The sequence below is a fragment of the Fusarium poae genome, chromosome 4 (genome assembly GCF_019609905.1).
Source record: "Fusarium poae strain DAOMC 252244 chromosome 4, whole genome shotgun sequence".
NCBI lineage: Eukaryota > Fungi > Ascomycota > Sordariomycetes > Hypocreales > Nectriaceae > Fusarium > Fusarium poae.
Window position 1 is genome coordinate 5,446,358 of NC_058402.1, and position 20,736 is coordinate 5,467,093.

General features: G+C 48.7%; 7 protein-coding genes across 7 annotated transcripts; 4 read left to right on the top strand and 3 right to left on the bottom strand.

The window, feature by feature from the left end:
- Positions 1-353: 353 nt before the first annotated feature.
- Positions 354-1,313, top strand: FPOAC1_011848 (uncharacterized protein; the record flags this gene model as incomplete). The annotated part of the gene is made up of 2 exons (XM_044856215.1): positions 354-573; positions 625-1,313. 2 exons carry the CDS (start codon positions 354-356, stop codon positions 1,311-1,313), a joined length of 909 nt encoding a protein of 302 aa, XP_044703528.1.
- Positions 1,314-1,477: 164 nt separating this feature from the next.
- Positions 1,478-3,109, bottom strand: FPOAC1_011849 (uncharacterized protein; the record flags this gene model as incomplete). Its single annotated transcript, XM_044856216.1, has 1 exon — positions 1,478-3,109. The coding sequence occupies one exon, from the start codon at positions 3,107-3,109 to the stop codon at positions 1,478-1,480; it is 1,632 nt and encodes a 543-aa protein (XP_044703529.1).
- A 421-nt stretch (positions 3,110-3,530) lies between these two features.
- FPOAC1_011850 (uncharacterized protein) lies at positions 3,531-5,541 on the top strand (the record flags this gene model as incomplete). Its single annotated transcript, XM_044856217.1, has 2 exons — positions 3,531-3,767; positions 3,823-5,541. 2 exons carry the CDS (start codon positions 3,531-3,533, stop codon positions 5,539-5,541), a joined length of 1,956 nt encoding a protein of 651 aa, XP_044703530.1.
- A 1,031-nt stretch (positions 5,542-6,572) lies between these two features.
- On the top strand, positions 6,573-8,042 carry FPOAC1_011851 (uncharacterized protein; the record flags this gene model as incomplete). Its single annotated transcript, XM_044856218.1, has 1 exon — positions 6,573-8,042. The coding sequence occupies one exon, from the start codon at positions 6,573-6,575 to the stop codon at positions 8,040-8,042; it is 1,470 nt and encodes a 489-aa protein (XP_044703531.1).
- A 96-nt stretch (positions 8,043-8,138) lies between these two features.
- FPOAC1_011852 (uncharacterized protein) lies at positions 8,139-8,394 on the top strand (the record flags this gene model as incomplete). The annotated part of the gene is made up of 2 exons (XM_044856219.1): positions 8,139-8,314; positions 8,364-8,394. The coding sequence occupies 2 exons, from the start codon at positions 8,139-8,141 to the stop codon at positions 8,392-8,394; spliced, it is 207 nt and encodes a 68-aa protein (XP_044703532.1).
- A 559-nt stretch (positions 8,395-8,953) lies between these two features.
- Positions 8,954-18,189, bottom strand: FPOAC1_011853 (uncharacterized protein; the record flags this gene model as incomplete). Its single annotated transcript, XM_044856220.1, has 4 exons — positions 8,954-9,675; positions 10,268-17,144; positions 17,196-17,878; positions 18,186-18,189. 4 exons carry the CDS (start codon positions 18,187-18,189, stop codon positions 8,954-8,956), a joined length of 8,286 nt encoding a protein of 2,761 aa, XP_044703533.1.
- Positions 18,190-19,793: 1,604 nt separating this feature from the next.
- FPOAC1_011854 (uncharacterized protein) lies at positions 19,794-20,417 on the bottom strand (the record flags this gene model as incomplete). Its single annotated transcript, XM_044856221.1, has 1 exon — positions 19,794-20,417. One exon carries the CDS (start codon positions 20,415-20,417, stop codon positions 19,794-19,796), a length of 624 nt encoding a protein of 207 aa, XP_044703534.1.
- Between the last annotated feature and the right edge of the window lie 319 nt (positions 20,418-20,736).

The following is a 20,736-nucleotide window of genomic DNA, read 5'->3' on the forward strand; positions in this document are numbered from 1 at the left end:
ACGCGCTCAAGGGAACAGAAGTTGGTCGCGCTTCAAGTCCGAAAAAAAAAACTTATGGAGCACACTGGCATATGATTTCACACCGGGTAGACTAGTCTTTCGACTAGCGCCTACCAGCCTAGGCGTGCAGGGACCTTTCACGTCAACGAGCCGTACCTACCTACCTGCCTACCTAGGTACCTATCAAATTGGATAATCAGCCAAACCTAGAACCATTTCAACTTTACTTACTTGGACTGACAACGACATCAATACTTCGAAACAAAGAATACTCTCCCTACCACCATTGAATATTACAAAGAAATCCAAGTTCTACGAACCACATCTCTAGATTTCCTCACAACACATCCACAATGGCACCCAGAAAGCGTGCGCGGACTAGCACCCAAACCGCAGCAACACCAACTCCGGCGCGAGATGATGATGCGATGGATATCGATACTCCCCAGACCGGCGATCAGGATGCCTCTAGCGAGATAAGGGAACAGGAACCAGACAACAACTACAATGACCTTTGGACGGACGATCAGGTAGCTTCGTTATTCAAGGGTGTCATTCGTTGGAAACCAGCCGGTTAGTGAGTAGCTTCTTTATCATTTACTGTTACTGACCAGCACTATGTAGGTATGCACAGGCACTTCCGAATGATAGCGATTTCGGAACACTTGCGGAACCACGGCTTTGACCCAGATTTATACCAGCACACGCGCATTCCTTACATATGGCAGAAGCTCAAGACATACTACAACATTGAAGTCATTGATGAACGAGAGAACTTTGACGAAGACGAATCCGAAGACAGATACAACGAGTTCTCCCTGCCGAGGGAACAGTTCTTCGACGCGATGATGGAGCGCGCTCAAGCCGATCCTAGCGAAGCACCGACATCACCTGCACAGCTGGATCTATCACCGCCGCCACCATCCCCGGCCAAGAAACGCAAACGAGGCGAGACCAAGACTCGAGGCGCCTCAGTTGAGGATACTGAGGAAGGTACGGATGCCCCTTCACCGGCGCCCAGGTTGAAGCGAGGCTCCTCGCGGCAGAAGAAGAAGGCCACACCAGCCAAGGCTGAAAAGCAAGAAAAAGCTGAAACTACAGAGGAGGAGGAGGAGGAAGAGGGAGACGATGACGGTGACTCCGAAGAAGAGGAGGAGGAGGAAGAGGAGGAAAGTGACGGTTCATCTTCTGATGCCGAGGAGGAAAGTGCCGAAGAGAGCGGAACACAAGTTTCCAAGTCAACTCGTGGCGCCAAAAAGGGCCAGAAGGCTGCGACTACGAAAGCAAAAGCGAGACCAAAAAGGAGACGCTGAACGGTAGTGCCGGCTGGAATATGATAGGAGGACGACTGTAATGTTTCGGATACCCTTCGCATTAATACATATGCGTTATAGAACATATTTAACCCTCCTGCCGAGCTTCATTAATGCCCTACCGATGGCAATACTTCTGTATAAATCCATGGCTACCATCTTCATCACTGCTCCCACTCGCTGCGGTACTTTGTTTTAGTCCTCCAGTCTCTTCCTATGGGAAAAATACCCTCCACATCCATAGTTGATCGCTGCAGGGGACCTGGTTCGGGTACCCTGGGCAGTTCAATCGGTGGTTTCTTCTGCAGCAGATCCCACATCTCATTCTCGGCCTGCCAATTTGCGTACTGGTCGCGCTCTTCTGCGTATTTCTCCTGCCGGCGTTCTGTGGCGATGCGATTCTTCAGAACCTCTTTTTTGCGGTACGTTTCTGGAAAGTCGGCGGCCGAAAACTGCAGTACTTCGTTTGCTTCTCTGTTGACGGCAGCATCTTCTTCGTCGGATAACAATGGTGGATCCTCAAAATCGGGGCTTAAAGCTTCTGGCTCAGAAAACTCGACATCGTCATCGAATTCACTTTTGATGATTGGTTTGACATCTTCGTCAGTTAGTGATAAAAGGTCCTCGATTTCTTCGTAACTGAGAGGTTCTCCTTCTCCTTCTTCGTCATTACTGGGTGGCTCTTCTTGTACTTCTAGTCGTAGTCGTCGTGCACATTTACTCCAGAACTGGCGCGAATCTGGCTTCATCCCCAACGAGGCGATGGCTGCTTGCACGTCTTGGGCTCTGACGATGTCGCGGGTGTGGGGATGAAGTTCCCTTTTGGCTCTGATTCTTGACATACTCATGAAAAGAGTCGTTTGAACGAGTCGCTTCGTTAGAGAAACAGCCAGTGAGTGGAAATCGTCGAATGTCGTAGCCCACATCGATGGAGGCCTGTCGTCAATATGCTGCCAGTTCTCACTAGGAATTGACGAATTCATGAAGACACGTTCTGAAAGCCTCAACCAGGTGTGGAGGTTGAACAGCCCCTTGAATTGAAGATCTTGGCTTCCATTTATGCTTTCACCCTTGTCGAGTCGAAGTGCGATCTTGGGAGTGATATCCCAGCACTCTCCCCATTTGCCCTCTTCTCGTAATTCTTCTTTTCTTTCCTGGCGCATAGAAATAGCATCCGCGGCTTCGTCCAGTGCGTGGCAGCATTGCTGACTTAACTCAACAGCAGCGGGTATTTCTGAAAACTCTATTGCTGGACGTCTGACCTCGCGCTGTCTAAGAAGCCGGGCTCTTCGGAGCACATCAAGGTAATGGTTTACCTCGATCTCACTCTTTGTTCCTACACGGGCTGCAATGCCTTTTAGGTCAGTTTGGCCTAGGCGGGCGGTGGCTTCAAAAAATAGTTTCTTTTCTGGTAATGACCAGTAGGTGAGACCAATTTGGGTTGGGTACAAGGCGGTCTCCTCGTCGTCATGGGTGAAGCAAACACGCTGTGCTGCATTTTCGATGTCCCTGTTGAGAAGATCCAAGTAGTCGGTGTTGAGCACTCCCTTTTGTCTCTTGAATTGTCGAGGTATCAGATCATCTTCAGCTGGCCGTTTAAGCGAGTACTGCCCATTATCTTTGTCGAATTCATCTCCGCTGTCGGTGTACACACTGCCCGACGCATCAGTGCCATTGGTAGCATAATCTTCGTGAATGAACGGCAGAGAACTTCTATCTTTCACTTCCAAGTCTTTGGTTTGCTCTGTCTCGTTGAGATCTTCCTCGAACGGCTCGCGGTTGGTTTCTGACTCCATGCTGCTTTGTTGATGAAATCTAGTGACTTATGAAAAGATGAAAACATGGTAACAGAGGACTAGGTATTAAAGAAGCACTCCAGCTTAGGAGTTGAAATGAATAAGTGAAGAAGTAGTCACCATAATCTCAAGAAATTAGGCAGAAAAGTGAATAGTGTATGTCAAATCATGGCTTATAGTTTCAGTGAAATTTTATTCATTGCCCGTCAGAGAGAGACTCTTCTGTAAACACTGGCACAAGTACCTACCTACCTACCTACCTAGGTACCGAATGTTAGTGTAGTGTGCTTACATAATATGTTTTACCGCAATGTTCAATTGTACCTACTAAAGGCATATGGTAGATAAATGATCTATGAAATATCTTCACTACAATCTAATGAGACAAACCTTGTTCTCGTCGCACTCCTCATCATGTGCAATGTTTCGACTCATACCGAGATACATATTTGGACTCAAGGCCGTGAGATATCCTCTCGCGATAAGACCACAGGCATTTCGCGCATTCGCTTCAGTTACAGCTTCAACTGTTGCTCATGAACCGCCTAAATTACAACTCCGAGATTATCAAGAAGAATGCATCGAATCGGTTCTAACTTCTTTGGAGAATGGGCAAAAAAGAGTTGGTGTGTCCCTCGCTACTGGAAGTGGGAAAACAGTACGTAGTCCTTTCTTTTCGGTTTTACCATCAATTGATTAACCTTCCAAAAAAGGTCATTTTCACTCAACTCATTGAGAGAATTCCATCAAACAAGAATGCGCAGCAGACTTTAATCTTGGCTCATCGTCGCGAGCTTGTGGAGCAAGCAGCGAACCACTGTCAGCGCCAGTATCCAGATAAAAAGATCGAGATTGAGATGGGAAATGTCCACGCAACGGGAACCGCAGATATCACCGTCGCCAGTGTACAGAGTATAACGTCACAAGGTCGTCTTAAAAAGTTCGACCCGTCTCGTTTCAAGCTTTTACTGGTGGACGAAGCTCATCACATCGTCTCTCCAGGTTACCTCAAGACCCTACGCTACTTTGGACTCGACCAAAAGCGGCCAGAATCCCCAAATCTGGTCGGTGTATCTGCTACGTTTTCACGTTTCGATGGAGTCAAGCTTGGTGCGGCCATCGATGAGATCGTCTACCACAAAGACTACATAGACATGATTACGAAAAAGTGGCTATCAGATGTCATTTTTACCACCGTCGAGTCCAAAGTAAACCTATCGGAAGTCAAGAAGGGCGCCTTTGGCGACTATCTTCCAGGAGAGCTCTCAAAGGTAGTCAACACTAGCGAAGCCAATGATATTACAGTGCGTAGTTGGATGGCAAAAGCTCAAGGAAGGAAGTCAACACTGGTGTTCTGTGTTGATGTCGCTCATGTGGTTGAGCTAACAGATCGCTTTCGACAGCATGGCTTCGACGCAAGATACGTGACCGGAGAAACACCAACAACTGAAAGGGCTCAGACATTGGATTCTTTTCGAAAGGGCGAGTTTCCAGTATTAGTCAACTGTGGTGTCTTCACTGAAGGGACCGACATCCCTAACATTGACTGCGTCATTCTTGGTAGGCCGACAAGATCTCGCAATCTTCTTGTTCAAATGATCGGCAGAGGAATGAGACTGCATCCAGGGAAGAAAAACTGCCATATCATTGATCTCGTCTCAAGCTTGGACACCGGAATCGTAACTACGCCGACATTATTTGGCCTTGATCCAAATGTTCTGGTGGAGAGGGCAACAGTGAACGACCTGCGCAAGATCAAGGAGACGGGCCATGATGTGAACGGACAGCCTTTGTCGTACCATACAACTCCCGGGCCCGGATCTGGCAGTGTCACATTCACAGACTATGACTCAGTCCTGGACCTCGTCGCTGATACATCTGGCGAAAAGCATATTCGCGCCATCAGTAAATACGCCTGGGTTCAAGTGCAAGGAGATAAGTTTATTCTCTCCGCACCAGATGGTTCCTACGTTCGCATAGAAAGAGTGAGTGAAAGGGCCAACACTTCGGCACCTGTTTACCGAGCAGTGGAAGTGCGAGCGCTACCAAGCGGTGTTGCCAAAACACCATACGCAATGCCAAAAGAGATTCTCACTGCAACTACATTCACCGATGCAGTGCACGGAGCGGACAGTTTCGCAGCCAAGAAGTTCCCCCACACTTTCATTCACCGTTACCAGCGTTGGCGGTCACTGCCACCTACGCAAGGACAGGTCGACTTCATCAACAAAATGCGTGGCAAGGCAGAACCTTTAAATCCTGAAGACTTGAACAAAGGTAAGGCTGCAGATATGATCACAAAGCTCAAGCACGGCGCGCGCGGTCAGTTTGCCCGGATAGAAGCACGACAGAGAAAACAGGATAAGCAGAACAAAGCGGCAGAGGCTAAACGGCTCCGAGAGCAGGTCACTGTGGGACCTGTGGCATCTTGACCAGAGAGCCACATGCCGCGATGTCTGGCTTCTGTGACAACATGTATAACACGGAGATATATACGAAGGGGCGTCTGGCCAGGGCGTATTTTTCTTATAAGAAAACACCAACGTATAGCAAGCATTTATGGAAGCCTTCTAGAAACTCTCATATGACACATTGTTGAAAAATTTAACGTTACAAAACAACCCGAACCACGAGTTTGATCAATTGAACCGGTTTCCTCCGAATATGCAACTGTCACAGAGATTCTTGTGTACGCCCAAGACCCGTGGCCAAGGCAGAACACGGTTTAAAAAGAAGACTTGTTCCTTAAATGCAAAAGACATCGAGATCTGTCCTTCATCTTGTGATTCATTGAGGGGAGAATTACACCATGGAGGACTCGTCAGCTCATCAAAACGATTCGACGGGCTTCAGAGACAATGTCCACTGACTTTAGAAGACAAAAATAGAAGAACGAAAATCATGGGCTACATGGCAGAAACCGACTTACTATTTTATTACTTATACCTTGAGCGACCAAGTGTTCTGATACCCTCAGAGTTTGGGCACTCTTAACACTGACAAGTTGAGGTGGAAGACTTATCTTTATCTGCATCACAATGTGGTTGATAAGTCAAAAACCCAAATTTGTATGATTAAGTTCCTCTGTACCTTATTGACTATTTTTGTTAGTCCTGCTAAACTATCCTCCAAACTCTACCGGGGAGGCAACAATACCACCTATTTATACCGTCATCAAGGTTTGATATATTTTTCATTGTTTGAATACCGTCTCCAAGGTAGATTGATATTTACTTGGTGCGGGCCAAGTGAGCGAGCGAGCGAGCGAGTGAGTGAGTGCCAGTGACTGGCAGTGCTGGGCAGCTATTCGGTTCAGTTCACTCGCGCGCATAAAAGCAATATCGTGCTCTCTCCTCGCGCACTCAAATCTTCCTCAATCTTTACTCATAAAATCTACATTCTTGCAGAGGTTTCACCAGAGAACGAGAACAAATAAATCTACAACACAATATCGACCTTCGCCATGGTATCGAATACTTCTTCGGCCTCATGCGCGCAACCTCCCCTTTCTCTCCTTGTAGAGAAGCTCTGCCAAATAAACACTCCCCAAAACGAACAAGGAGCAAAGCCTGAGAGTTCTGGATCCTCTTCTCCTGGCAGTGATGGAAAGCCCTTCACCCCTAGAACTCGACAGAGGTTGAAGGACTATCTCTGCAATTCTAACTCGGCTGCTGTGTCTTCAGTTGATGAGCACACTCCTCCCACTGATCCTCCGAAGCCCATCCTCAGACGGAATATGATTCCAGGTGCTAAGCTCCCAGTGAAGATTATTCCTAGACAATACAAGCAGGTCAGGTATACTACTCCGGATGGCTATGCCAGTCCGACTGCCATCAAAGACGACGACTTGGTGCTTTCACCCAATATCCTCTCTCATACTATGCGACAAACTTGGGCTCGCTACCCTCCCCCTACAAATGAAAACTTTCCCGTGGATGAAGAGTTGAACCTCACTCCGACGTTCTCTGCCAACGAAATTGATCCTGAGGGTCCCCTCGAACGATTGAAGCAGCACAGTGAAGCCAACTTCGTGCAACCTCTTTGTCTTCAGGGCGCTATCCGCAATGAGTACGCCGTTCATCTTGCCGACAAACAACAGGACCATGACGAGCTTATGAAGAAAGCCGCCGTAGCCCGTCGTGCGAAGGCTGAGAATGATGCTATCAAATTGTACAGCTTCAACATGGCCAACGAGCCTATCAAGTTTCCCAAACTTGGCCCCAAAGCCCAGAAGAAAATGTACGACGACAAGGCCAACATATCTGCTTTGAAGCGCAAGATTGCAATCTGCGATGGCAAAATTGAAGGCATGATTGCTGGCGAGTTTACTTACAACAAGGATACTGCTCACCTCCCACCCACTAAGGAGCAAGTGGCCATCTTGCGAGAAGTCGAGGGCCTTAGCTCCTTCTTCCCAAAATCTCCTCCCAAGCTTTCGATCTACGACCAGTGGCTGAAGGACCAGTCTGCTGACCCATGCCCTGCCTCCAACTGGTTCAACGGTGAAGAGAAATTCGCCAGGAAGAAGGCCTTCGAATCAGCTCTTTCTGGGCAACTCAAGTCCCGCTTCCCATCGAAGCCAATTAAGAATCAGATGCCGACCAAGTTGCACAGACCAGACGAACCTATCTGTGAGGAGAACAATTTCCCTTCTATGCTGCCCAAGACCTCCGCGTCCCCCGAGCACTACAACATATACGAAACGCCTGTCGTGGTCCAGGTTCCCAAGTGGCTCCCTGCATTCGTTGACTCCGATATCGTTCCCATCGACAAGAGCGCCAGCGACGAGAATCAGTACAAGGAACTTCTCACTACCATCTGGCAGCTCGAGTCACAGATGCTCAAAGAGACCAAGCCAAACAAGTGGGACAAAAATTGGCACGATGCCAGCCCTCACTGGACTAAACATCACCATCAGACAAGCGGCGGCTAGTGGAAATGCCGCTTGAATCCTGGAAAGTCCATCAAGCAGGAGTTCTGCGGTGCATATCACCAGGGCGAGGAGGAAACGTATGAAACTTCCAAGGAGATGAAGCCCAACCAGAACCTCCCGGGGAAAGGTGTTGTTTTCGAAGAATTTAGCTTCGATGACGCCTTCACGTTTGGTCTGGATATCGAAGCTAAGATCCCTGACAAGAAGAGCCCTGGTCTTCTCCTCAAGGAGATCGCTGAGGGAGTGAAGAAGGCCATCGCAAAGGTCGGCGTGTGAACGTGCAAAGCGACCCAACGAGAAGAATGAAGACTGCTAACCAAGGAAATACCGCGACAAGAAAAAGACTAGATGAGAACGCGCGCTTCCTTATGCAACGTACTCACTAAAGCTGGTCTAATATTTCCACCAAGCAACAGATCAGAAAATTGAGAAGGCTTGGGCAAAAGCGTAAGGAACCGAAAACATAAAGCACTAGGTTCTATGCGACCCGCCTGCACCGACAGTAGGGAACTCTATGAAGGAATGGATCGTCATGTAATTCTAGGGCGTTCTCGTACATAATGCATTAATTTGGATAGCGTTCTCCAATGCTGGCTGGTCTCCATGTGCTGTCATTGTAGCTTTTGGCTTTTAACCAACATTGACCACATTGCGTCAACCCTCGATTTCGATTGTCTATGATTGTGTCTTGATGAAATAGATATTCGTTATAGCAGTGGTACAATCTGTCCATTGGACATACAAACCCTCCCTATGGGTAGTCATAAAGTCTTTCAACCTCATGTGATATCAAACTGCTCCCCCTAGTAGGTAGCAAGTTGACCTCTGGGATTTAGGGTACAAAAACAAATAGGTAGGTACCTATGGTCCAAGTAGCATAAAGTGGTCTACTAATTTCGTCGTTTATTCTTCTAGGGGCCAATTTTTCTGGAACCCTCCCCTTCAGCTTCAATGACAGATACATCCACGACATTGTCCTTCTCGATTTTCACTTTATCCAACAAAGGCAACATCTCGCCGCCTCGGATCAACACAAGCTGGCTCTTGTTTTCCCCATACTTAACGCCAACCGACAGCCCGTCCAGTCCCATTTCCTGAGCTTTCAGATTCCACAGCAGTTGCGCTAATTCGCCTTCCTTTGTGCAGCATACATACCCCAGGGCCGCATCTGCAGAGTGAATCTCTTTCTGTATACCTTTCGTGGCCGGCTTCTCACCAACTAGTAGCCCCAGAACGTCGGTGCCTCGCCACCCTGGGGGAGCTACCGCCATGGCGCCCTTGAGCTCACGGATGTACATGGGGCTCGGGCTCCGAGCACCTGCTTTGCACTGGATTATCACTTTCGACGTCTGTGATGTTGAAGGCAGTGTCCATATGCCTAGGAGATCCAGACCTCGGTCTGAATGGCCCCCAACGCGCTTGAGGAGGAAGCCATACTGTGAGAGTGTGTCGGCGACTGTGTATTCGTAGTGTGTGCCCCGGTATACAGTAGAGTTTTTATTCAGGCTTGTGCGTTCGACATATGATAGAAATGTCACGAGATCAGAATGTTCTTTGTTGGGCGCCTCAGGATATATCAACTGTGAAGGTTTGGGAGATTTGCTCCTGGTCTTGCTGATGAGCCTTGAGCAAGCTATTGCGCCGGTCAGTTTTGATGGCTTAACAGCACGTCTCTGGGCATTTTGTAGCCCTCGGAACAAAATAGACATTATTCCATTAGGTTCAGTTGAAACGTTGCTTTCCTTAGCTGGTAGGTCGAAATGTGATTTACACATTCAAGAGTAAGTTCATATGCACTAAAACGGCATATCCTTTAATCCGAAGGTGGATCAAAGGTCTCTACAGAGTGCCTTGTACCTGCCAAAGCACACTGCTACCTTAGTACTTTCAACATTGGATGGGAGACCTAGAGGCTAAAACAAGACTTTGTTACGTAGGTAGAGTTTTGAATATATTTGCTTCGATTAAATCGCTTTTGTACCATAATGGCAGTGACCTATCCAGTTCTTGGGCTAAATTACAAGCAGATTCCCCGACTCCAACGCAGCACTTGTTTCACTTATCATACAACATTTCTGACACTTATATAGAGAAGCATGGCTATTAAGCCAACTTCCTTTCTCCAAATAATCATAGCATGTCGCCTTCCGCATGCTCCTGCATCCCAGGAGGGAATACGTTGTTCGCCAGTCGTGATGCCGACCGGGGCGGTGGCTTTTCTCGACTTCTCTCATCTCGCGAACGAACACTTGGCTGGCGTCTTATCTTCGACTGTGGTCTTCGAGTGACAGGCTTAATCATGTTCTCCAAATAGAAAGCACTCTCAGTATGCCCGGTACCAGGTCGCTCGTCGTCGGCATCCGAGTAGCCTCCAAGGTACTCGTCATCGGAGACAATGTCGCCCATTTGTGGTTGGTAAGAGGCTGGCGCAGAGGGGGATGTGATTGATCTAGAATGCAGGCCCGGTCGCGCCGCGGGAACAACCACACTGAAGGCACCTGGTGTCATGGTGTTTGAGCTCGCCTCTCTCGAAAGCCCTGGAGATCGGTCTGCGAAGCCATTTTGGAAAGATGCATTGTTCGAAGCTTCATGAAGGATAGGCAGGGTCTGCTCATCATATAGCTCTGCTCCGGTCTCAAACGACTCCGGGGTGTATTCAGTTATCGTTCTTGATGACCGACCATCGTCATCAGTCGTGGGGCTTGAGGGCTCGTCAAAGAAGTCGTCAAGACTGTCCAGCTTAGTTGCCAGGTCTGCTGCGTGAACATCGCCACGTCCCTCGTCAGACAGCATGGTTTCGGTTCGTTCGGGTGCACCAAAGTAGTTGTACGGGAAGTCGTCGGCATGAAACTCTACATCCGGCGTGGGCGCGGTTTCTGTCAGCATGCCTTCTGAGCCCTGGCAGGTGTAAAATGCGGCGTGGATATTGGCTCGCGTAGCATCAGTCTTCTTTGCAGGTACAGGAATAGCCCATCCAGACGCTTCGGGGATTCCAAATAGACTCTGCGTGCGTTCATATTCCTTTCGAATCGCCTTCGACGTCGGCCGCGTCATGCTCATTCTTAAGTGATGCTTGTCCATATGGTTGCCAGACATTGTCATGATGTTGTCCAATACTTCAAGTGCCTCCATACAGAATTCTGTCTGCAGCAGTCGAAGCAGAGGCGATATTAGGTCAGACCCGTGCCCAGCAAGTTCAGGTTTACGCATGTCCACTTCTGGGATCGCCACACAGAGGATTCTCATTGTTTGAATCTTGACCCAGGATAAGGAGTTAGTGAGAAGGCCAAGCAAAAAGGTTACCATCTGGAAATCCATCTGAGGGAGAAAGTACTCTCGCAAAGATCCCCATAACTCGACGAGGAAGTCCTTGCTGCTATCTTGGGGATCGCCCAAAGCAAACCCTTCCAGGGCCTCAGCGATACCAGCCAACCCCTGATTATCCGCTTCCTCCTGAAGCAGTCTCGCTGTGTGTACAACACTCTCGTCCGGGAGAGGCTTCTCTAGTTCGTTAAGGAAGCGCGGGAAATTGGCAAGGAGCGAAAAGAACAGACGTCTATCATCACCAACTAACCCGTCACTGGGCAGAAGAACCAACTTATCTATCGTGTCGAGAGTGGGTTGCCAGCAAAGCGACGACCTGAGGCCTTTGTGGAGGAGAGGCTGAACGCCTTCGAACATTCCCTCCCATCGAGATGGTTGCCCGTCGGCAAGTATCCGGCGCACGTTAGGCGAACTCAGATCTAGCTTGCTGATGAATTTGTTGAGCATCTCAACTGCTTCTAGAAATTCCCTCTCGTTGATTGACTCTAGGCAAGCACAAGTAGTCCAGAACAGTTGCGGAAAGCTGAGAAGGTCGTCGGCTTCCAGCTTGACAATAATAGTCTTCAGAGTCGTCAGGATTTCCATCGAGAAGGATTGGATCTCCGGGTCCTCATCTGCAATCGTATTGGATAATCGGGCAAGCATGTCTCCAAGCATGGCCTGGTCCACAGATGTAAGAACACATCTGAAAATTTGGAATGACCGGCAAGCGAGATGCCGAACTGGACAAGACGTGGCCCATGTTAATGAAAGCCGTCCCCAATGTTCTTTGATGCCTGGAAATGTAATCTCAAAAGTCTTGATAACCTCTGCCGTAAGAAATTCCATGCTCGGTGGCACTTTGCTGTCGTGATCATCCACCTTGCCATTGCTATCCTCGTACCCCCAAACGACAGATCGATCGTGCCGGCGAACCAAATCTATCAAGTCCTCGATAGCTTTCTTGTCGACATCTTGTGTCTGATCGTCAATCTGGGAAATCACTACTTCGTGGATGAGATGTACAAGCATCTCTCGCGCTTGCTCCTGAACCAGCGGTGTGTAATGATCCCACAGAACTGTGACAACTTGAAGGAGTAGCGGGACGTTCTCCTGAGTGAGATGAACTGGGGACACCATCAAGTCGACAAGAAGAATGAGGGATAGTTGACCAAGAGAAAACCCAGCTTGCTTAGTTCCAACAGGAAGAGCCTCGGCGAGATCGGCACAGTAAGGCAAAAGATTAATATCAGCCGGTGGCTCAACTGCGTCTCGCTTTTCGTTCGGCACCATTGCTTTTGGGGTTATTTGCATGAGGAGAAACTCGACAACCTTGATGCCAGGTGTGCTGTTCGTTGTTGAAAGGAAAACAACAATCTGCTTAGCGTACTCGACAAAATTTTGCTCTCGGCGCTCAAGACACAGCTGCATGATGAATTCGAGAGCCAGGCGGACATTTCCTGGATAAGGTCCTGTTGCAAGAGCTTGCCAAAGAGCCTGCACCTCATTATGTAAAGCACCGCTGGATTTGATAGTGATCTCAAGGAGGTTTGCGAGAAGCACGAAAGACGGTGCTGCGGGTCCACCACTCGGATCCAGCTTTAACTCTATGGACTGAATCCAAGGCAACATGACTGCAACGACATTTCGTTGGGCTGCGGCGTGAAGGTCTTTGAAGTACAGTGTGAATTCAGAAAAGATGTGAAATGCTAACTCGGTATGCTGTTTTGCAAGTCGGGTGGAGATCTCAAATTGTGCTAACTTGTATACAGCCTGCGTTTTGTCGGAAATGCTGATGTCGAAATCCTGGATCTTCGAGTTTCTCTGCTGCCGTACTTCCAGGCTGCGTAGAACAACTGCAGACTTGGACCGAATTTCACTTTGATCGTTGCCCAGAGTGAAAAGACAGAGGCCAAGTAGCTTCCAGAAGGGACAAGGGTAGTCGATATGATTTTGCAAAACTTGCGTGACCACAGTGAAATAACTTTCAAGCACCTTGGGAACCTCTGCCAAGTAGCATCGCATAATGCAGTGTTCCATCAAGTAGGGAACCTCTCGATTATGGACAATCAAATTATGCAAAGCTCTTCTGCCAATGACGTTCATCTTGTCGCTCCCAGAGTTGAAAATGGAATCAATCCAAGCAAGCATGCGGCGAACATCGAACTGGAGAACGACATTACTTTCAGTCGTGACGCTAATCGGGCCACCACATAAAGCGGCCATGGCACTGAGAGCTGCAGTGCGAAGGTTCCTCTTTTCTATTTCCATTGCGGCAGTGGCAGTTCCTCTCTCTCCCAGCGTCTGCTGATCGATCAGCGACTGGCGCATAGTATCTTCACGGACGCGGATCTGGTTTTGGTTCGGTGAAAATCCACACCAATCTTCCATGAGCGAAAAGGCCGACTTCCGAGACTCAAAAGTCATCCACCGGGATGGGTCTTTCGTTCTGTTGATACCTTCAAAAAGTGCTTCCATAAGACCACAATAGTGGCGCCGGAGCTTTTGAAATTCCCAGTCCATCTGGACTTCTCCATCCATGAGGAACAGCTTCAGATCCTTTGTGTATGTAGTGAGCGTAGTCAAGAAGAATTCGTTATTGTAAACCTCCTGCTCGTTGAGGAAATGTGAAGTAAGCTTGAAAACGTGCGTGATTTCCGTTCTCAGAAGATCCATCTTCCTGTTCCTCCTGGGGTTGCTGTTCGTCCGCTGATGTATCCGAGCTCGCGCCTCGTCATTGCATCGAGAGACCTGACCTTGCAGTTCCTCGAGTAGAGTCCGATAAATGTGAATATTAATGGAGCCCATGGCAACAACGACAGCATCCCGAACAGACGCGGATGAGACAGACAACAAAGGGATGAGATACTTGAACAGCATCCGAGCTGTCACTATTTTATCTTTGGAGGATGCCTTGGAGGCCATTCTGACATGCTGGGGATCCTGCGGCGTAGGCAAAGCACCTGGATCTGCAAGCGTAGTGCAAGCAAAAATCAAGTACAGCTTCCATTGCTCCACCATCACCTCGGGTTGAGTTGTTGCCGATCTTGCTCCAAGTCGAGCACTACCTGTCTCATTGTTGTAGTATAGTCCTCTCGAAGGCTCAGAGAGGTATACGATCGGTTTGTACATTTGCAAAATGCGGTTGCAGATAAGGTCACGGCATATAGTGACTGTAAAAGGGCACTTCTCATAGGCCATCCGGATGAGTTTGGGGAAGATTTTGAACCATAGAGTCGTGTCATAAGAGACATCACTGGCGCAAAGCTCAACAAGGGGACCTTGGTTGTTGGTATTCTGCAGGCCTCGTTGTAATCGACTTCGTTCAGCGACAGATAGCTGTTCATCATTGAAATCCATAACCTTGCTAGATTCGTTCTCAAGGATGTCAATAAGTCGTATGGAGTCTTTATCCTCAGCCGCTTCCTTTCGAAGAGCCCTATCAAACTCAACAATCAAGCGCAGGACTGTGACTGCAAAGTGGCGGACTCGGCGCGATTGTGAACAGAGGAAGAATAGCCCATGAGCTTCTGCTTGATCAACCTCTGCCCATATGCTGGAAAGGTCGAGTTTTATGGCTCGTTTGTCCGACGCGTTGGCTTCCGGTTCATCTGTAGCAGCGTCTCTGGTCTTTTGTCTGATTTCTTCAATCCATATCTGCAGCAGCTCCACGTATAAACGCAAGGTGTTTTCGATGTGGCTATGACCAAGCATGCCACCATCGGACATCGTCGAGTAACGATCGTCAAAATTAAATATAAAACGGGCAAATCCCATAGTAACCTGTTGAGCATGAGACTGCCTCGCTATAGCCTTCAAAGAATTGGCCGACGATTCAGCTATGTTATATTGCACATGTGCTGTTCCAGTACACAACAAATTGACTATAGAGTTGAAAGGAATGTCGACGGAAAGACACCGAGGCAATGCTTGAACAGCTACGTGAAGAAGTTCGTAGAATGCTTGTTTCTGATCTGCGGCATTCTGATGATCATCTTTACGGGAGAAGGTGAATGTTTCAGTAATGGGTGTTTTTGGCATAGGGCTGCTGAATTTCTCATCCAACGCTGCTTGTCCACCAAAGGTGTTATCGCATATGATTGTAATCTTGCCAAGGATTTCACAAAATTTGAGGTAAAAGTCCCGGACTCCATCGCTCAGAACGTGTGTCAAGACGGGGCGGGATATATACTCTTCTTTGGAAGCCGTTGCTGGCTGAGATAAAGGGAGGTTTCGAGGAGATGACATAGCTGGAGAGGCAGGGAATCGGTCAGGCAGCGAATTATGACTGGGAGTTCCGAAATATTGGGGAAATGGCGGCCGTCCTTGTTCGCCATTTTCCAGATCTGACATGATGTAAAGGAAGGCTCTGATACCCACTACCACTCTATCAGGATCCAGTTGCTCAACCTTCAGCTCTTTGTTAGAAATGAAGAGTTCGGCATTGATGAGAGGAAACACCACGTTCCGAAAACAGTATTCAGGGTACTTGAAGCCAACAATTCGAATGATTTGGATTAAAGGCTCAGTACAGGCAGTGTCAGAGGCAACTAAGCTTCGCTTGGAGGATGGCAAAACCAATTTCATGACCTCGTCAATCTTGCGCAGGCTGCTTTGGAAAGTCTCATTGGTGCGATATAAAAATGTCCACAGCAAACGTGAGATGACCTGGAGACAGAGAGGCTTAGTGGCTCGATCCTTGATCTTGGCCTGCAGAGGCAGTATCAGTTGCAACCACTGTGAACCGAAGTTGTCGGGAGAGGAAACACAAAGCAGTGTGGCTGTAAGAGGAAATGCAAAGTTCCAATGTCTAAGCTTCATGAACATCTGGGCCAGGCGAGGTCCGATAGCAGCGACCACTTCTGCCCATTTCGGATGCATAAAATGGCTATTGCTTGCCTTTGCTGCAATTGGAAGAAGAAGCATCTCTATCACCTGACAAAAGGCTGTCTTAATCTTTTGTCCATGGGACTTCTGAAAGAGGCGTCCAAGGGAGATGAGGAAATCACAACATTGTTCCCAAGATTCTTCAGGTGAGATCTTGAGCCTCAAATGCTTCATGCCTCCAAGTACAAGCTCCACCTTTCCCTCGACGTCTCGGCCAGGGTGCGAGGATGTTGTTGGGCTCTTAACCACGCGTTCTCGGGCCTGAAGGGAACCTTCTAAGTCTTCGATAAACCTCTTTGTAACTCCGACAAAATTGATGCCACTCATATGTCCCAGGAGTTGAGCAAAGAGATTCCAATTGGCAAGCTTGAGGGGCGATAACATCAATTGTTCAGTATCCGCAATTTTAAGTTGCCCAAAGATAATGTTCTCCAGCTTTTCCTCCATTTCAGGCGTGATGGAAGCAAGATTGCTTTGACTGATGACTTCAAGAAGAACGCGACAGAGGATGTATATGGACACAGTTGACCGACGCTCAGCTTGTGCCACAAACTCTTGTCTTGCTGCAAGAGTGGGTGGACCATTTGGGAAAGCAGCATCAGGATGGCCAGGTATTCCAGCCTGCACTGGTTCTGTATTCCTTCGAAGAAGAGGTCCTCCTCCTGGCACTGCATTTCGAGATTGCTGAAGATGACTGCGGGCTTCATTGGCGGCATCGCTTTTGCTTTTCCTCCAGAGCATCATGGAGTCTATTAACGCTTTCGGTTTTGGGCTAGCAATGTGGCCTAGAGCGACAATCAGTTGATCAAAGGCCGGGTCAACTCCTGGGCCGCATATTTGTTCGACGTTGGGCTCGGGATCGAGAGGAACCGTAACACATTCCGTTAGCTTTTCTTCGGCCTGTGCGATAAACTATTTCAAGTCAGCCGCGGCGCGCATTGGCAAAATCGAAGTTTCACTGACTGAGGTGAACAATACATGTAGCGCATATTCGCCAACCGTCTTTTGCTCGTCCTTGTGGTGACGGGACGAGTGAGAGTGATGGGGAGTGTGGTCGCGCCGCGATTTACTATGTATTCGTTCGAGCTTGCGTTGGGTCTGGCCGTAGGGAGCATCAGCGGCATTAGGACGTTCCATGGTCGCAGTATTTCCTGAGAGTGATGTAGGGGGCCGCGATGGGTAGCCTGCGTCGCCATCGATACGGGTGGCCACCGATTGCATGTCTGGACGATCGAGGCCGACGCCGGCGGCTGCAATCATCTGCGGGCTTAACGGGCTAGAACTGGTCGAGGCCAAGCTGCCATTTCTTGAGTGCTGGTAACCGTGTACGATCGAGGTTTGGCGATGATGGCCGTAGGCTGCACTCTTGGGATCGATAATTCGTTCAACGACACCGCCAACGGGACTTCTCGAATGCGATCCGTGAAGTCGTGGGGAGGTTACAGGTTGATGTGCCTGGAGAATCTTGTCGGCAGAAGAGTCTCGTGAGTGTCCGAATCGATTGATAACCGGCGAATCTGAAGCTACAGGACGTAATGCTCGGTCCCAACTCCTCTCATCTTCTTCCTCCTCGTCGAGTCTAGGAACAGGCCGGGGAGAGTACCTGAGTGTATCCTGCAGGTGGTCCGGCAGCGGCTGCGACGGCACTATGGGTCACACAAGGGGTTAATCAACAATGGATATTTATGTATCTTTGCTCAGATATGTTCCAAGATGTTGGTGAAACGAGGGCGGAGACGTTTAAAGCAGGAGGACAGGGCCTGAGAGCCAGCTACTAAGCAACGCCAGCTACGGGTGAACAGCTCTGCTGTAATGAGCCCTTGCACAGACGGATGACGAAGGTATTCCCGCGATACAGCCCGAATTTTAGAGGTGGTGCGGGAAGAGAGGGGTTGGTTGGTATTGGTGAAAGGTAAAGCAGAGAGGGTGGACCTGCAAAAGCTTTGGACTTACCCATCCTCAAGTTCTATATCGGAATCCCATGGTCTATGGCGATTTTCCAGTTTCAATGTCAGGGTCGCAACTGAACGAAAGAAAAGAGGAACGAAAAGAGTGCTGGCTATTTACGGGTCGGGGGTTGGGTTTGGGTTGAGGTTGACAAGGGATGCTACTGTGCCATGTGCAGCAGCATACGAGGGAGTCTTTTTGATGGACAACAAAGACCATAATAGACGACTGGCTTTGGAGGCTTGCCCGACCACAAGCGCGCAATGACGCTACTGTCAGGTTGCCCACCAAGCATTGGCCCGGCCCGCTGTATGGCTTGTTCGAACCCTTAAAGAGCCTGGGTGCCATGGGGCCAGAAGGATCCCAAAGCGCTCTAACACATGGCCACATGCTAACATGGCCTCAGGGTGTCAGAAGAATTGGCCGGTAGAAGGACAAGAAACGAAATTATTAGGTCAGCTTATGCTACTTAGGCCAGATCTCTTAGGCTGTTTATTTTTGTACCCCAAGACCGAGGAGGCCAACTTTTCTGTTACCCAGTAGCATGGCAGACGATTCGCGGTGTTTAGCACTCATCCTTGCCATCTATCTGCAAGGGCCGTAACTTGTTAGCGGAACTGGGATCAACCGACAGGGCATGACAGGCCTTTGGGAAACCCAGCGCGCCACCTCCAGCTGTCAGTTGGTTTTTTTGTTTTTCTAGAAAGAGGTCTGTCTCGATGATCCCTTGGCTCAGGGTTCAAGACTTAACCCGTGGGACATCAGTACATACGAGAATACTCTTCGAGTTTAGATGCCTGGCTCTCACATAACGCAAAGCTCACTTGATATTAGGACGCACGCGAATCTACCCAATTGAATCAACTAGCAAGGGTCAAAAGGCCCCAGCCATCGACGTAGCATCTGTTTCCCATGCTGATCACTGTTCCAATGTGAAATATTATGGTATGGGGCCATTGGGAGTGTCGAGACCATCTTTCGCTTAGCATGATGTAAAGCTCAGGTGAACTCAATGCAATTCACTATTTCACTACTAACATGGCGCACATCAAACCCCACGCGCAGAGGGTGATCAAGCGAGCCCTCGTGAATGCTACCCTAGATACTCACCAGTATGTTCTCGGGCAAAACACCAAGTAGTCTTCTGCATGCCTACCTACCTCCTAAGTTAAGAACTGGCCACGTTTTAACTAAACGTTGCTATAAAACAGTTAGCGTCCGACGATAGCTCATCTCGCAGGCAAAAGAACAGGCGGTGTCAAATTCGCATACAGGCAAGGGAACAGCCAAGCTTCTGGGAGTACGGGTCTTGTGGGAATAACGGTCATGCCAGCGGTGTGATTTGAGATGCATTGGTGGTAATGGCCAAGCACAGAGTTCTTTGTTATAAAGGAATGGTTCTTTGTTGCCTTTTGCTATGCCGCCACTTTCCCTCAAAACAACGGTTATGCTGAGTCGCACTGCGACTGATCGATATCCGCTTTCCAGAGCAATCGTTTTCCTCGAAAGAAATGGATTTGGCCATTGTCAGATGCATGATCCAATGGAATTGACGGTAGGGGGTGTCTTATGATAGAATGTGAAGGCTCTGTGTTGTTCTTGGTGAGCATCAAGTCAGTGTGAGTACTTGAAGCCCCATTCGGACCAACAAATACAATGTCTCGTGAATTCTGTGAAGTCACATACCCGGATACGTACTCTACAATTTCCCCTTGGCTTCGGGAACCTTCTAAAAGGATGTATCGTCTGAGTCAGATAGAGTTTGGAAGATAAGGCGGACAAGGCATTTGAGTTCGGCACTTCATTACCGCGGATAGGGTCGGGACATAGGTAGTTTTCGCAAAGGAATCGTACAGCGGAACCAATAGATGTAGACCAAAATACGACTCGAGATATTGGGGTAAACAGTTTGGGATGCTTGAGTATGAGGAGAAGAGCTAGTCGATCTTGGAAGCGGGAAGCAAACGCGGGGAGTAAGGTCAAAGAGAGCAGAGGCATGTCATTCCATTGCTCGGAATGCCGAGGCCGAGTTGAAGAAGAGTTAATCGGGAATCGGTTACGGTAAGTGCGGAACGTCCATGGAAATGATGGTGAATGGCGGCCGTGTTCGTTTTCGGGACCCCGCCGGCGTCGACCGCAAGATCTCATGATAATAAGGCCGGCCATTTCCTGGCCCGGGGTCCCGGCCTCGCTATCTGAATATAGTACTAGAAGTACGCTTGTTATGGATGGGATCATAGGATTCGGAATTTCTGTTTCAAGTCCCAAATTTTATATTTCTTTCGTCTCATAGTAGAGTCTCTGGTTTTCTGTCCCCCCCGGCAAACTTGACGAATCACTTTACATCAAGTACTAACCTAGAGATTCTAACGTTGGATCCTCTCGACCTTTAAGGAGTGATACTTTGGGGAGCTACGAATCACTGGCTCCCACTGAACCCCTGCTCCAGAGTCCCAACAGCGAACGGCCCCCCAGCTTGAAGGGTTCAATCCGATTCCTCCGACCGAGATAATAAGGCCAACCGTGGTATTCCGCAGCGAGTAGCAGCCACCTTTCA